General features: G+C 40.9%; 2 protein-coding genes across 3 annotated transcripts in view; one reads left to right on the top strand and one right to left on the bottom strand.

Moving 5' to 3' along the window:
• The window catches only part of COLQ (collagen like tail subunit of asymmetric acetylcholinesterase), a 43,984-nt gene extending 30,494 nt beyond the window's left edge, over positions 1-13,490 (top strand). For both annotated transcript variants that reach the window (XM_027639506.1, XM_027639505.1), the window contains exons 13-17: positions 1,352-1,491; positions 4,353-4,472; positions 5,044-5,164; positions 7,415-7,517; positions 9,934-13,490. In XM_027639506.1, coding sequence (XP_027495307.1) covers positions 1,352-1,491; positions 4,353-4,472; positions 5,044-5,164; positions 7,415-7,517; positions 9,934-10,003 — 554 coding nt within the window. In that variant the 3' untranslated portion in view covers positions 10,004-13,490. The remainder of the gene's footprint in view (positions 1-1,351; positions 1,492-4,352; positions 4,473-5,043; positions 5,165-7,414; positions 7,518-9,933) is intronic.
• Positions 13,491-14,589: 1,099 nt separating this feature from the next.
• Positions 14,590-16,431, bottom strand: part of PLEKHA8 (pleckstrin homology domain containing A8) — a 28,157-nt gene continuing 26,315 nt past the window's right edge. The window contains exon 13 of the mRNA XM_027639306.1: positions 14,590-15,268. Within this exon, the coding sequence (XP_027495107.1) occupies positions 15,194-15,268 (75 nt within the window). The 3' untranslated portion in view covers positions 14,590-15,193. The remainder of the gene's footprint in view (positions 15,269-16,431) is intronic.

Raw genomic sequence — 16,431 nt, 5'->3', positions numbered from 1 at the left:
TAAGACCCAAGTCACAGATAAGACCCAAGTCACAGTGGCATTAAGGAAAGAAGGAAAGAGAAGAGAAAGGGATAGGAGTCAAAGAGGAAAAAAGGGCAATGGGAAAAAACTGTCTTTAATTAAATGCTGGAGGTCTATGTTCACTGCAATTGTGCATGTTGTAGAAATCATGAGAAAAACTGTGTAACTGATAATAGTACAGATTAAAGCCGTGCATGCACATGAACTCTGGGCACGTTGTGAGACCACGCATAGGCATGAAGGACAATCCATGACCCACAGTGTATAGTGACAGTGAACCCTCAGGTATATTTTCACCCCAGATATACACTGAAATATCTGAAAAGTAAAGCAAACCCAGTTGGAAACTACTGTTGCTTCAAATGTACAACAGCTGTTTGTAGTGCAGCCGATATGTTCAATGTTCCCTTCCATTTTGCTTTTTTCCCTTTTTCTTCCCTTGCTTTCATCAGTGGACAGGATGTCTCTTCTTGTAGTGGTGTGGAAATGGTAATTCCACAAAGCTGGGAGCAGCTTCAGAGTCTTCATATATCTTGTGTCTCCCACTATGAAACATCTCTGCTTGAGTAAATTAGCTGGCAGTTTTCACCATGCTGATGGGAAGGCAGCCAGGACCTTGAGATTACTTTTTAAAAACTTTATTCAGTCTACAGAAAGTTTATGTGTCAGGCTTGTTAATATTTTTCCTCTAGAATATAAATTCTGATACTAAAAGACATTTATATAATGATGTCACTGTCTGCAGTATGAATATATTGGCTCATAGTCTAATTTTGCAGAACAGTGCATCCTTGCCAAAGTTTGAAAGTCAAAAACATTTTTAATGTTTAATTGTAGAACTCCTGTATTTCTAGATGGTTTTCCTGTACAGAAACTTCTGTAACAGCATTGCTCAAGTGGTTGTACAAGTACACAAGTCCAAAGCATTGTAGATGCATACAGAGACTGAGTCTACAAAACTTGGTGCACAGATGCTGTAAGCTGTGTCTTCATCCGGTCCTGAATTTCTGTAGTTTCAAACAGGTTGACATTTATTCCTGGCAAATGTTCTCTCTCTTCTTCTCTAAAACTGGTAGAAAAATTTACAAGGCTGAGATATTCTGAAATAAAATGACTGTGGTACAAACTGGGATCTTTTTCCAGAAGTACTGGAATTAGTGGTTCTGGTAATCCCTCCCCTCAATTCCCACTGGATTTAGTGGGGCATGTGCATATACGAAAACTTGGGTAATTGTATATATCCACCTGACCTGTACTTTTCCCATTAAGGTTGTGTTTGTGTTTTGTGTATTAACTTCATAACAAGACAATCTGGTACTTTGCTTACTAGGGCAATTCGCAATAGGACCAAAGGGGGAAAGAGGACTTCCAGGGCCCCCAGGGAGATGTCTCTGCAGAAACCCACAACATATGAGTAACCCGTCGTATGAGGAATCTGTGTTTGGACACAGCTATCCAAAAGTTCCTGCGGTAAGCAGATTTTCTGGGAGGGGATGTGAGCGGTCCTTAAGTGCTTTTATTGTAAGAGGTCGTGTACTCACTAATATCTTGGGTTTGACATGGAAGATGTCTGTATGTGGGAAATGTGTGATTTCTAGTATACAAAACCTCTGAGATCCAGCTGGTGCAAAAGACTTTGGTCTCATAACTGGTCTGAGGGTTGTATGATTCATGTGCTGAAATGCAGCTGTTTCAAACCATCGGTAAGGTAGCACATGTTTAGAAATCCCTTTCAAGCCTGAGGATTCTCTCTTTCATCTAGTACTGTACATATATAATCTGCTATTTTTACTTCATTTTTTTTAAATTTTATTTTTATTTCATTAAATCAAAATTTCTAGATTGGTCAGTTTCTTGTTTATTAGTTTGTTTGTTTTGATATCTTCTTCTACAAAGAGGGTGATTTCAGAATTGAATATTGGGGTCAAGTAGTGAACATATACAATAGAACTTTCTACCAAAGTATAGACCCTCTACCTTGAAACAAAAGGGATTTCTACAAACCATGGGAATCAGATTTCTGAACTCCTGTCTGTAGACATACACTTTATGTAGCTAATTTCCATCTCTAGCCGTGAAAACATTTTTATGAGCAAGTTGGACAAAATACTTTAAAGAACAAGGCATTGGTGAAAAGTGAAATCTCTGATTTCTCTGGGTTTTGTAAATACTGTTTATGTCATTTTCCTTCATCTAGGCCCTGCCTTATTATTCTGTGCATTGTAGCACTTAGACAGCAATGAAGATGTTACCTTGCTGCTGTGTATCAGCATAGCCCAGCCACTCCACTCATGCAAGTGGAAATTGTGCAGTCTCTGGTTGTCTATGAATGTCAATAAGCAGCAGTTAGCTTAGTTAACATCTCCATTCACGTTGTCAGAAAGCTGTTACAGTGTGTGAAAGGGACATACGAACAACACTGTCCATTAAACTGGGTCATTGAAGTCAGTCTTTGCATGACTGCATGGCAAGTCTGGCAAGCTGCTCCCACCCTTGGCAGTGTTGCATTACAAAACTGTGACAAAAGCACTGAAATAAAGGTGCATATGACATCACACTGCATGCTATTGCAGAAAAACTGTTGTACTTCGCAGCCTCAAGAACTCATAGGAAAAGGTATAAGGCTCACAATATTATTTGTAGGTCTTACTACCCTCCTTCTCCTTCAGGCACAGTTTCATACTAGATCTTAAAAGACAGTAAAGAGAGTGTAGCTACCTAAAATAAAAGTACCATACGCTACTGCTGTGAGCCCTCATATGATGATGATTGAATGCTATTTTGTTCTCAGGAATGTGGGATGGCAAAGAGGCAAGGCCTAGCTCTGGAAGTGGAGCACTTGCAGAGCAGTGCTCCCTCTTCACCTGCCCACCCTATTTGTTTTACTTCCTCGAGTGTAAAGAGCAGGAACTTAAACATCACTATTGTTTATTATGTTCAGATCCCCACGTAGCAGCTTTGAAGCCTGTCTTGTACCACTTGAAAACTATCGTCAGGATTTCCATAGCTGCACATGAAAAAGACACAGAGATGGTGCTCTGTGCCCCAATCCCTGTGTTCCAGGGTTTGCCAAAGCAGCATCCAACTGCAGCACATCCTCGGTGCCATCACCCACGCACCCGCCAGCTCCTCCAATGCCAGCACTGCCAGAGGAGGGCTGAGACTGAGAAACACAGAGCTGTTTTTCCGTCACTGGCTAAGGTTCATTCTGGTTTTTAAATCTTTTGCAATTTCAAAGGCCAGTAACTGTAATAGAGAGTTTCAGAGAGCACAGATCTGCTATTGATTTCAAGAGAAATGGCAGCTCTGGGGCTGGGCTGTGAGCTCCTGAATGCAATTACAGAATCATTTCTTTGCTGACTTCCTATTTCTTTGCTTTCTTTCATTCAAGCTGAAGGCATTTTTATTCAATGCTTATTTAATGAAATTGGCCTTTGTCCAGAGCTATGGAATTATTCTGTTATGTAAAAATTTCAGGGTAATTTGTTTTTAAAAGAGCCAGTTCTGTTTATGCTGGTGGGAGTCAGACTCAACCCTAAATCCATTTTGCTCAGAAGCACTCTTGCTTTTTCTTAATTTAAAAATGGTTTGAATCTTGCAAAAATTAAATTGATTAAGCTGCTTTGGAAGAGAAGCAGCTTCCTTCTCTAAGGAAGAGACTGTGTTCTAATGCCTCTTACATCCAATTTCACATGAGACATTAAAAAATGGGTAGAGTGCAGCTTGTCCTGATTTTTCCATTTTGAACTAATTTTTTTCAGTTTAATTGAAGACTTGGCTCTAGAAAAAAATATATGCTATAAAGAAACATGTATTTTAATGCAAATTAAATCTAAACAAAGTAGCAAAAGATAAGCGAAGGTTGTCTTGAGCCATGTATCATTTAATTTGTAGTGACAATGTCTTAAATAGTTGTAGATAAACCCACAAAAAGCACTTGTGCCCATATGGATTTTGCAATTGTTCCAGCATCAAGCCATTTGAGCACCTGACAGTTCTTCTCAGCAATGACTGTGCAGAGGTATTTGAATGATCCTTATCTGTGGATATTCATTTTGAAACTGGGGCAATCGGAGTCATAGCTGGGTGCTCAGAGAAGACCATTCTCCTTTGGAAAACTTGGATCTCTTCTTACCAGGAGCCTCTTGTGGTCTGGCAGTCCATGGGTGTAAGTTCTCACACCGTCCTGTTTCAGAAGACAATCAAACCATTTTTCTGTGTAATTATTTACCTATTTGCAGATTCATATGCCGGTTGACAAAACTCAGTTCTGTGACAATCAAAAAAACTTCTTGAGAGGGTTACCAATCACTTCTTTTTCTGTGCCCCAGATTTTTGTGGTGAATAATCAAGAAGAATTGGACCGGTTAAACACTGAAAATGCGTTAGCTTTTAGAAGAGATCAGAGATCTTTGTATTTCAAGGATACCTTTGGATGGCTCCCAGTCCAGGTGAAAATATGGTCTCAGAAAACTCGTGAGTGTATATTTCATTTTGAAATACAGAACATACTTCTGTACTTAAAGTGTCATACAAAATCAATTAAAAAAGTTGAGAAAAAGCTCATTTTTCAGCGGTGCCACAAATGTACATAATTCTGTGAATTTTGTTCACAGGAGTCTTAAATACTGAGGCATTAACTCAGCACTCTTGCAGGTTTTGCTGACCTCTCTTTGAATCAGGTTCCACTGGTGAACAAACTGGGGCAGAGTTTGGGGAATTAAGGTAGTAAAGACCATTTTTTATTTAATACAAAATAAGGCAAAATTCACTAGGGTACAAAGAACATAAACCCTGCAAACCAAACCCATGTATTTCCTTATTGCTTCAAGGAGCTAAGCTAAATCCCACTGAAATCAGCAGCAGGATCCTTCCTGTATCCACTAGACTTCGAATCAGATTCTGTATAAACTCTGTGAACCACCAACTAGCAGGATCTGCCTCCCATAGCCCTTCAACTCTGCTTGCTAGCCAGGTTGCTCCTGGTCTGGTTCAGTAACCACTGTGTGTTTGTTTGGTCAGCTCACCCCTTTCTATCCTGTGGATTACCGCTTTGAGGATAGTGGTACCTGTGGAGATGGGATCGTACAGGACGGGGAAGAGTGTGACGATGGCAATGCAGTTGTGACCGATGACTGTATAAGTAAGTTACAGTGCATCAAGAGAGGCTTCTTTCTACCAGGGAAGGTGCATTAGTTGTTCCTACAGGGTTCTGTGTAAATCACACAAGCGTTTCACTCAGGAGAGCTTGTGTGGTTTGTGAATCAAGCGCAGGCACAGGGAAAGGGGGGCACAATGACCACAGTGTGAAAACTGAGGTCTTTCATGTATGTGGATGGGACACACCAGCACAAGACAGAGATGGCAACAGGTACTTCTCATGCATCCTCACAGAGGACTGTGTACCTTACTGAGCAGAGGTATCTGCAGTCAGAGCCAAAACACCGCATTTCAGGGGTCAAATTCAGCAGCTGGTTCACATACACACTTTCCCAAGGGACTGCCAGCTCTCTGTCTAAAAGATGTAGCATACCTTTGCAGTGCACCAGAACCCTTGGGATAGAGACTGAAGCTGGCTGTGTCTTATAGTAAACTAGGTCCTGGGTCCAGAAACACTGCTTTGGATTTTGTTATTCACTTGCATAGGGAACATGTTAGCCCGCTACCTTCACCATTAGGTTTATACAACATTTAATTCTTGTCTACTCAATCTTCCTTCTATTTTGCTGGGTTTGGATAGCAAAGAGCATATAAGCATTCAAGCAGCTGTGGTAATCTTCTCCCCCTCAGTTACTTTTATGGCTTGAATCCTTCCCCAGAGCGCAGCACTACACCTTCCCCACATAGCAGGTTTGGTACTCTTCTGATTCTAGCAAAGGGATGCTTCTTCACATGTCAGAGCAGTATCAGCCAACATTGAAAGATGCCATTTTTTATTTATATATCCTTCTATTTTTTAACCTGACTTTGAAAACAGAGTGTATGCAGCCATACTCTATGTGAGTTTCTCCATCCACCTTCCATCACCACCCTCCCCCTTATAACTCAAGAATCCCAGCCAGCTTCTCAGTGACAACAGGAATGAGATTTCAAATGCAGTTCAATCACAACAGGCATAGGGAGACACATAAATAAAAGCTCCTCTAAGTTTGCCTGACTGCAGAGTAATACAGAGAGGGAGAGCAGGATCTGTCCAGTCTCCAGATATGAGAAAATGATTCAATTAGAATTTGCAGTCAACTGTGGGGAACAACCATGTGGGAAAATAGTGCTCATTAGTTCTAGTGCCTGCAAAATTGTACATTGTGTGTCTGAGGGCACATCGTGTTCTCTGTGCTACACACTGGGCAATTGAGGCCTTGCAATACATAGGTTTCTAACACTGATGTGACCCAAAGAGTAATCATTAAGTCACTTGGAAATGAGCACATTGTCATCATTCTTCTTTTGGAACTGAAACAAAAGAAAAAGGCTAACCAAATGTTAAGTGCATTTAATTGTAAAATAGGCTCATTAGTCTTAGAAGCATTAATTTCTAACAAACACATCCTTGGTGCAAATAATTAATCATTTTTATTTGTAAATAACCCACTTTAACCTTCATAAATTCCCTATTCCTGAGTGTCCTTTCAATCCTTTGCTTAATAGCGATGAATTTTCCCAGAAGATGTCAAAGGCATTTTAACTAAATGAGTTTGTTCAAGTTATAAAGTCATTCTCAATATACTGAAGACATCAAAAGCAAAGTCTTATTGCTAAAATGGCAAAAATTCCCCAAAATTACTGCAGCCTACATGTCAGTCACCATGAAAAAATGTCACAAGTCTGACTCACGTTCAGTAGGAGTCAACAGAGGGAAAACCACATTTTTACCAATCATTACATTCCTTTTTTTTTTTTTTTTCTTTTATAGACAGGCAATAGGTCTGCATAATTCTGTTCATGGTGGGAACTCACAGTAGACATATATAGATATTGTGCAATATTGGAGAAAGGTCTGGGATGGGATTTTCAAACCACTTAATGACCTCAGATTGTTTTGGGTTTTTTTTGAGATTGGGACCCTCTCCAGGTCATTTATGTTAACTGTATTTGATATTTCCCTTGACTTGTTTTGATAGTAATTATCTAAGGCAATAACAATTTTTAAAATAAATGCTGTTGTAATTGGTGATTCTGTAGTAATTATTTTTAGTATTTAGTCATTCTTTCTCTTGGTCATTGAAATTAGGCTAAAAAAAGCTCATTCTTTATAGTGAAGAATATTGCTTCTCCTAAGACAGTCCTTACAGGACTTGTTTAATACTTAACTCTTAAAAATCTAGTTTCACTTACTTTACCGGTTCCTTTTACATATGAAGAGCCTTGAAGGTGTTTCTTTGTTTTTCACTAGGATGCCGCCGTGCTTACTGTGGAGATGGCTACAGGCATGAGGGGGTTGAAGACTGTGATGGGAAGGATTTTGGATATTTGACATGTAGAACATATCTCCCTGGGTATGTATGAGAGGGTCTTAGCTTTGATTTGAGGTTTTTCTTGGTTGGTTGTTTGGTTGGGGGGTTTTTTTTGGGTTTGGTTTTTTGGTTTGTTTTTTGTGTGTGTGTTTTCTTTCTTTTTTCTCTTTGCTAGCTTTAAAACAGAGTAGTATCACCCACTTAAAACTTGTTCTACTGGGACCACTACAGGCAAGGGGGGGGAAGATAGAGTCTATCAAATTATTTCTGCATATCATTTACTTTAAGGACTAAATCTCATTTCTCAGTAATAAGCATATGCTTCTTACTGTACAAAATGAGCGAAGATCACATAGACATATATATGCCCATTTCTTGCCAAGATTTCCTCATTTGGTCACATCATCATTGCATTAACGACTACCGATGACATAGCAAGAATAGGAAAAACCATGAGGAGGAGATGATAGCACTGAAAGAAAAAAAAGACCCAAACCCACATGCTCCAACGGACCTCCCGCTGCCTTTTTCGTTAATTAGTACTCTAAGGGTATCTTTGCTTCTGAATCCACTGGGCATCTGTCAGCTTTTCCAAAGAGCAGGAAATTCACTGCCGACAGATGCAAAGCCATGCATCTGCTTAGCAATGTCCTTCATTTGAAACATCTGCTTATTGTTAACTTGCCTTCTCTGCCTTTGTTTAAGCACCTTCCTCTGGTCAGCTTTTTTCCTCCAACGGCAGCACCTCTATTTAACTGTCAGGTATTGTTACTGGCTAACAGGAAACAATTAATTTGCAAATTAAATTATGAACAGAGCCCTCATCACTCAGGGAACAATGATGTGCTAATTGACAGGAATAAGAAACCACAGGATGTCTTTGTAAATCAAGTGCTGTGCTAATCCTTCCATTGTAATTGTTGGAGCACTCCCGGTGTAAAAGATTACTAAAATCCAGACGAGTAGACCTGCAAACCTGAAACATTTTACAGAGATATCATCTTCAGGCGGTGTGGAGCTGTTTTCTACTGCAAAAACCTTCCCTTCTTGTCGCTGGGTATCCGTCGAAAGGTCTCGGCTTGAAAGGGGGAAGGACAGACGACACACACGAGGATGATGAGACAAAGGGATGTCTGCCCGCTACGCTGAGCAGGCAGCTATTTATTAGGTGCCAAGTTCCCCTTTTCCCATACATACATACTATAAACATTTTCCTGCAAAACACCCAGGAATGTAACACCTGCAGTTTGTTAAAACAGCTTGACCTTGTACTGTCCAACTCTCAGGGCTGTTTCCATGGGAATATGCAGTTATCTCCACCTTTCTCAGGGGAACGGTCTTACTCCCCTGGACACCTCTAGCTCTTCTGCTTCCAGGGGGCCCAGGGGTTCCATGGGCCTGCCATCTCCCCCCACACCTTCTAAAAGTCTGAAGTTTGGTGCAAAAGATAGCACCACAAAAGCTTGAGAAAATTTTATAAATTTCACTTTGCATATATTCAAGTTGTGAAGAGCAACTGAGGTTCTTTATTTTTTGTGTGTGTAGTCTGAAAATTATCTGCCAAACTAAAGAAAAAGCTGTGAATCATGAGTAAAGTGGGCTGAGTATGTGAGCATGGCACTCACATGGGAGTTTCATCCCAAAGCAACCTTTCCTCCAAGAACTCTGCTGCAACTGATTTTTCCATTTTCTACTCTTTCCAGCCCACAAACTTCTCCTCCTCCTATCACACATCTTCACTTTATATTTTATGTTGGTATGAGAATGTGGGTTATCCAAGGACATAGTTTTAAGGCTGCTTAGTCCACATCTTGGCACTATGGATTATTCACTTAGACATATGTCAGCAATAAAAACTCATTAAAATCCTTATTAATGTCTCTGGTCAGGTCTTCAGTGGGTAGTCACTACAGTTCAGTTTGAGTCAGTAGAGAAACAAAAATCTCTGGTTTTCCTTATTTTGCAAGGACTCCTCCATTTACTTTTTTTATTTTATTTTATTTCAAAGGTGGGAATGTGTCACTCTCATTATCTCAAGTACATGAAAAATAAGTTAAAGGACAGGCACAGTAACACCTGCTGAAGCTATTGGGAGTAACTGGAAAAACACTTATCTCAGAAGCCTCAGATATTTCATTACATAGTTCCCGTGGGCACCAAGGCCTTCTGCATCCACTCCCACGTAATGCTCAAGTCCTGCTGTCAATGGGGATTTTATTTTTTTAATTGACATTACTGGAAGTTAAACCTTCACTCGTGGTTTCTCCTGGACTCTTATTTTGCTGACAAAGGAGAACAGAGTGGAGCATGATAGAAATTACCCTCCTTTTTTGGTTCCCATATGTTACTGCATATGACATGTTCTGATGCTCTTCACTCCTACAGATAGTTACATCCAGAAACCATATAATGTGAACTGTAGCATATTTTGAAACTGAAATATTCTCTTTTATTTTAGGTCTTATGGAAAATTGCGATGCACTTCCTATTGCTACATTGACTCCACACAGTGTCGATACTTCACATGAAGGAGCGGAGGTGGGTAGCATCCCACTTGTAGCAGGGTGGTAGGTGCTACACTATCATCTAACCAAGAAGGACTGGGACTAAAAAAACACCCCACCCACCTCTGTGTGAAAACAGATAGACGTCATGCTGCTGATGGCCATTTGGAGATATTTTTCTTTTTTAAAAATCGTCAGATTGGGAAAAAATAGGACCACTGCATCCTGTCTTAATAGAGAAATGTCAAACAGTGTGTGCCAGTAAGACTTTTATGCAGCCATGGATGGCAACTTGCTCTCCATCACAAAGCAACATTAAGCTACTGGAAACTGAGCTTCATCAACCAGAAATATTGTGTAACAATTACCTCTAGTCAGTACTGTTAAACCCAGATATAGGCTCTTCAGAGGTTTTGTCTTTAACCCTTCCCAGCATAAACACAAAGCATATCTTGAATGTGGTGTTTATAGGGACTTTCTCTTTTATTACAATGTGAACTTTGCAAATGTTGTATCACCAATGACTTCAGCGACATTAAGCTTAACAATACTCCTTTCAAGGGTAAAAGGAGTAGAGGCCCTTCAGTAAGTGATTTCAGAATCAACAAATCAGCCAAAAAAGCTGGTTAACTTCACCTTCAGGCGAAGACATTTGTCTCATTTGTCTCTCGTGTGCATGCATGGAAATGCAAGCAGTCACAGGAGGCCTGCAACACAGACCACAACAAAGAACAAACTGCACAAATAAACTGTGAAATAGCCAAGAAGTTCTCTCCCAGGATAAAATCAGACAAGGAGGGAAGACAAAGAAGGAACCTATTTCCCTATGTTTTACCTCTGCGCGGAGCTGGCTGGGCACTGCCTGACCCCAAGGGGCTGCGACAGCATCAGTGACCTGCCTGAAATCACAGCATGACCACATGCACATTACTTTCACTCTGGTGTCTACACTGGAGGGTCTCTTCATTTTTATCCCCTTGTCCACCTGACCATCATCGTTCAACTACCAGTTATATACTGTCCTCTCCCCTTCTCCACTCGCTGTTTCCACTATTGTGTCTGGGATACTCCCAGTGTCTGTCCTCACTTTTGTATTGCTGTAAATCAAATCTTGGAGTAGCGTGTTTATGGATGCTCATTCATGTTGCGCAATGTACATGTTTTTTGGTTTTTTGTTTTTTGGTTTTTTTTTCCAGAAAGTTCACTCAACTATATTAGCTCTGATAGGAATCAGGGTAATTATATACTTATTTACTAGCAAGTATTAAAGAGCATATTTCACATGGGAAGCCTATTAAATGTTACGTGAAAAGATGTCTATAACAGCAAATGAAACAAGGGATGTGCAGAATTCAGGACTAAAAGCCTTAAATCTAGGCATTATTTTCATACAAGCCACTCTTTTCTGCATTGAGTAAATCTTGCTCAGGACTCTGTGAAATGTGTGACTTATCTGTACCAGTGAAAGCACTGCAACAGCTGCACTTACACTGGCACTTCCATAAAGGTTAAGTAAATGTGGATGTTGCTTTATAATGATAATGCATTAACATAATCAAGAAATGCATGCAACTTTTACCACCTACCTAAAAGACTTTAGCTATGGATTTCCAAAATTATACTGAAAACCACCAATCACTGGTAAAAAAAAGGAAGAAAATTAGTGTACTCTTCATAACTATCACTTACCTGGGCTATTTGTGTCACTATGAAGCCAAGCCACCAGCATTTGTAGCCCAGTTCAATAGCTCAATTTTTTTTTTTTTTTTTTAACTGAGGTCTTAATAAAAGGTCAAGGTATCACTGGGGCAAGAAACTTGCCACAAACTCTGAAAATCTGGGCACTAGCACAGCTGCCTTTTAATTTCTTGTGCTTGTGGAAGCAGTGGGTTCCAGCAACATCCTGCCACACAGGAGCATATGCTGAGAGGTTCCCTTGATTGCTGGCCCAGGGATCTGCTGGGTGTTACCATCCTGGGCTTGGAGACACTTCATCTGAACTCCTCACCTTCTCCAAGGAGTTCATCTCTACTCCCCAAAAGGCTAGAGTCTCTGAGAAATTTGGTAATCCCACTGGCTTTTCAGTTTCAAGTTCAATCATTTTCAATTAAAAGCTCCCTACCTCCAAAGGGCATTAAAGTAACACAGCTAAGATGTAGAATATGTAAACAGGAGATGTGATTGCCTAGGTAAAACTGTACTGTGATGCACATGCTCAGGAAAGGGCCTATTAGTCTGGTCAGTCTGAGGACATTTGTAAGTCATGGATTTTAAATGGACTTTATTAATACAACACAAACAATTTGGTATCTTAACAGAAAGAAAGCAATGTAAAATGTAAGGAAACAAAAAAAACCCGTTTCATACTATATTACTACCTTATTCCCCTCAGATGATAAAGCACGAAAAAGACACCTGGGAAGGTGTTAAGTATATATGATTTAAAAGGCCACAAAAGAAATCCTTCATCCTTATTTCTGACATACCTGATTTATCATTAATTGGAGATTCTTCAGCTGGGTGGTGCCCTGGCCTGCTGCGAGTTGTCTTCCCTCCTTCTCTGAGTTTCTTTACACATTGTGCCAAGACAGGTTCAAAAGTTAATTGGGATATTTCAGGTCCAAGGCCTTGTGTAGCAGCAAATTGCTTGTGGGAGAGTTTTCTAATGATTAGTATGCAACTCTAGGCAAGTACAAAACCATTAGGATCTTATGTCATGCACTGTATTAATGTATACCAAAAATCCAGCTTGCACTTAATATATGATCAAACATATGTAATTACCTACTGCGTATATTAGCAGCTCATGTCAATAAATCATGCTGCCTTAGTTCCCCTATCTCCTTACTTCCACTTATTTAATTTTGGGTTTAAAACCACAGTTTTTAAATATAATTATCTAGTTTAAGATCCTGGGGAAGGAAAAAAGCCAATACCTCCTTTTCCATGCCATCTGCCTCTCCCTGCCTGCTGTTGGATCCAGCCCTGTGCAGGCACACTGATGTGCATCAGTCTGGGAATGTATGCATTCCTGCTCCTGGGCTTGCTGCTGCCTCAGCCCCAAACTGACCCATGCAACACGCCATGAGCAGAACAGCACCCCTTTCACTGATTTCTGATTGGAATCTGTAATGTACTGGTTTTTAATAAGGCTTTGGGCTGTGGTTTGGGGGATTATCTCCTCCTGCTACCTGATAATGTACTGGCTGCTTTGTAACTCCTACCGGAGGCTGAATTGATAGCTGCAAATCAGAAAGCAACAGCACAGTATGCTGATGGACAATGGGAATGCTGATGTTGGCACCTAGGCTTCAGACGGTTGCAGCAGCTGGCACCCAGGCTTCAGGAAGAGGGTACTGCCTTGCTGTAGCAGCTTGCAAATCTGTTGGACCAAGGCTTTTTGTATAACACAGCGTCCTAGAAAAGGGCAGTGCTGCCTGTCCCCAGGGGAAATTGAAGTGTATTGACAGACAAAGAATGAATGAGTCTTTGGAGTGGTATATTTTCTGCTTGTCCTACGTCATTTCTTTCTTCACTTCAAATCATTCAAAATTGTAGCTGTCAATGCTATCCTTGCCCTTAAATCTGATCATGCACCTCATCTCCTCCTTTCTTTCTTTCTTCTTATGGTTTCCTTTAATGGCACCAAAGTTCATATCCTTTGTAGTTTCTCCAAAATTCTGCAATGCCCTCGCTGCTCTGCGGGCTCTGGGTTTCGTCAGCTTCTCTTTCAGTCTCTCACTTCATCCTTTTTCTAACATCTTCTGCTTGTTACAGCCCTGTAAATGTCGCAGCAAAGCCCCTTGTTCACAGTTCTTACCTTCTAAAAATTGCATGGTGCAAATACTTCAGTCCCACTGATTTGGACAAAGGGAGAGGGGATTGGTGGTTATCCTTAAAGTGGGAGTCCCCCAGAATAGTCACTGTCCTTGAGCACCAGCTGTTTATGAGGAATAATAGTAATAAGTCCCCAGCTAACTGCTTTTGGGGACAGTTCAACAGCTTTGACACTTGGCTGCCACATACAATCAGGAGATGTATTAAATAAAGATGACCAAAATTAACCCAAGAGAAGTAAACCAGTGCTGTTCTGTGATTCTTTGGTGATATTAGAGTGTATCATGCACAATGCTGCAAGGAGATCTTTGAAGAGCTGTTGAAAAAATCATGTTTTAATTCACAAAGGGTGAGGGAACAGAAACCACTTTCTGACATAGTTTCAATTTCTTCCTGTGATAGTTTTTGCCTAAGGAGATGGATATGGTAGGGCAAGTGTTTCTTCCCTGGAAACCATTCCCTTTAAAGGAAAGCATAGAGTAATGGGCTAATGAACTCTGCTACCAGCAGCATAAGGTGCTGGTAAAAAGACAACTAAAGCAGGCAACTGGTGAAATTAAAATTTGGATCAGGAATTTGGATCAGAGTAACTGATGTTTATTAATCTGGTAAGGGACCATGCAACTTGCAGACTATCAGAGCACTGCCAAACCTTAACCAAAGACAAAAAAGAAACAAAGCCTGAGCAAAGGACCATTTGTGTCTTTATTGAACATAGTCAGCAAACACTCTCCCCCCCCCTTCCCCCACCCCGGTATTTATGTGTCCAGTTACATGCTCAGCAATGTGCTCTATGCTGAAAGTTGGTGTCACTCCAGGGTTGAAAAGGCCAGAGCAAAGCCTGGGCACATGTTTTCATTGCATCAGTAATTACTGGGGCATTTAAGAGGATGGCCCTGAACCAGACCAGCTGAGGAAAGGCTGCATTTGAAAGGGTGGCCAGGCCAAATTATATTAGAGGAGTGTATTCTTGCTGGAAATTACATTAGTGGTTACTTCCCTCCCTCCACTACCAACAAAATCTTGGCACTTAAAAGGCACTGAGTTACAGCCCTGGCCTTTTAGGGCTCTTAATTCACTCTGACAGTTTCCTGAGCATCTGATGGAGGGTCTAGTTTGGATGCATAATCTTCTTGAGAGAGAATAGGGTTTAAATAGCTGTATTTTGCTACTGCCTTTCCATGCATTGCTGAACAAGCAGCCCTCTCTGCATGGACTACTGCTCAGGATTTTCTTTGGAAAGGAGGGAGAAAGAGCTGAAGCCATTAAAGCCTCTGATAGCAAAACCAAGAGGTGCAGCAGGGCACTGCATGGACCAGGAGCCACTCTGGCCATTGTGGTCAGAGTGGGAAGGGGCCTCATGCCGCCACACATGCATCAGAGCATCTCATCTTCTTCAGGAAAAGCTGTCTGCTGGACAGTTCCCAGGGCTAATAGTACTGGTGACATCTCCTGCAGGACAAAGGACAGGAAAGGACAAAGCACTCCCTGAGCTGTTTTGCAGGTGCAGCTGGGAGCCTGCCTGGCTGGTGTACAACAACACAAACACAGAGGCTTGACAGAGCAGGCATCTGAGCTAATGGCACAATAAATCAGCCAGGAGGAAGAGAAGGTAACATTAACCTACACACACAGCAGCATGTTTAGTATATTTAGAAACTCAGCAACTGATGATCCTCTCTTAGCCAGTCTAAAGTGTCACCATTTAATAAGTGAACAAACTGACATCAGCATTAAATTCAAGCCCATGGCAAGATGTCTTTGACCTTTCTGCCAGGTATGGAGGAAGTTTTCAAGATTCATCTTGGAGAGGAGTCAGAGTCCTGTCAGGGTCTGCAGCATCCTCTGTGTAGGGTAAAGGTGAGGGGTTGGAGAAGGAGGGGTTGATAGTTATTCACTGTCACCCTTCCAGGAGGAAGCAGCACCCAATGGTATTTTCCACAGAACCACTACTGAATGCTGGTTTAAGACTTGGAAATGCAGGCATGTAACATTTATTTTCCTTTGCTCTCTTAAGCAGAGCATCTCCAAGTTGGTGGAACAAACAGAGAATACCTTGAGGACCCCATGTGTTCCCCAATCCCATCATGGGGGTCCAGAAACTTTTTAGTGATTAATTTTGTTTGGAAGAAAAGAGCTCCCGTTGTTTGCTGCCCTTCTCATTTCAATTAGCCATGCTCCCCAACGAAACTTATCATGCATAAGTTGGGAGAGGCTGCCCTGAGCCAGCCAGACATTTGGGGTATGTTATGTTTGGTCCTTCTGATGCCTTCCTCTTGAAGGTTATTTGATTGGCAAATGGAATGCAGAGGAAACTGGCAGTGCTGACAGTTTATAGTAATATAATTTCTTCTATAAATTTCTGATGGGTTTGACATCTTACCTACCTGGCACTACTGCTCTGAAGACAGGGTGTGCAAAGAAAGAGAATATTGAAGGTTGCTTAAGTTTTGAGTTGTTAGCAGATTTAAAGGGGAGAATGACTGATTAGAGACAAGGAACAAGGAATAGTTCAGGCAACTGAATTGTCTAGAAGTGGTCTGTTGAAATGTGTATATTATGGGCCAAGACCCACAGGGAGTCTGGTTGCAAAGTACAATAAAAAGATGGATTTA

The sequence above is a fragment of the Corapipo altera genome, unplaced genomic scaffold (assembly GCF_003945725.1).
Source record: "Corapipo altera isolate COAL_440 unplaced genomic scaffold, ASM394572v1 44, whole genome shotgun sequence".
In the NCBI taxonomy this organism is placed as follows: Eukaryota; Metazoa; Chordata; class Aves; order Passeriformes; family Pipridae; genus Corapipo; species Corapipo altera.
Note: the sequence above shows the minus strand (reverse complement) of the source record. Positions and strands in the feature narration are given on the sequence as shown.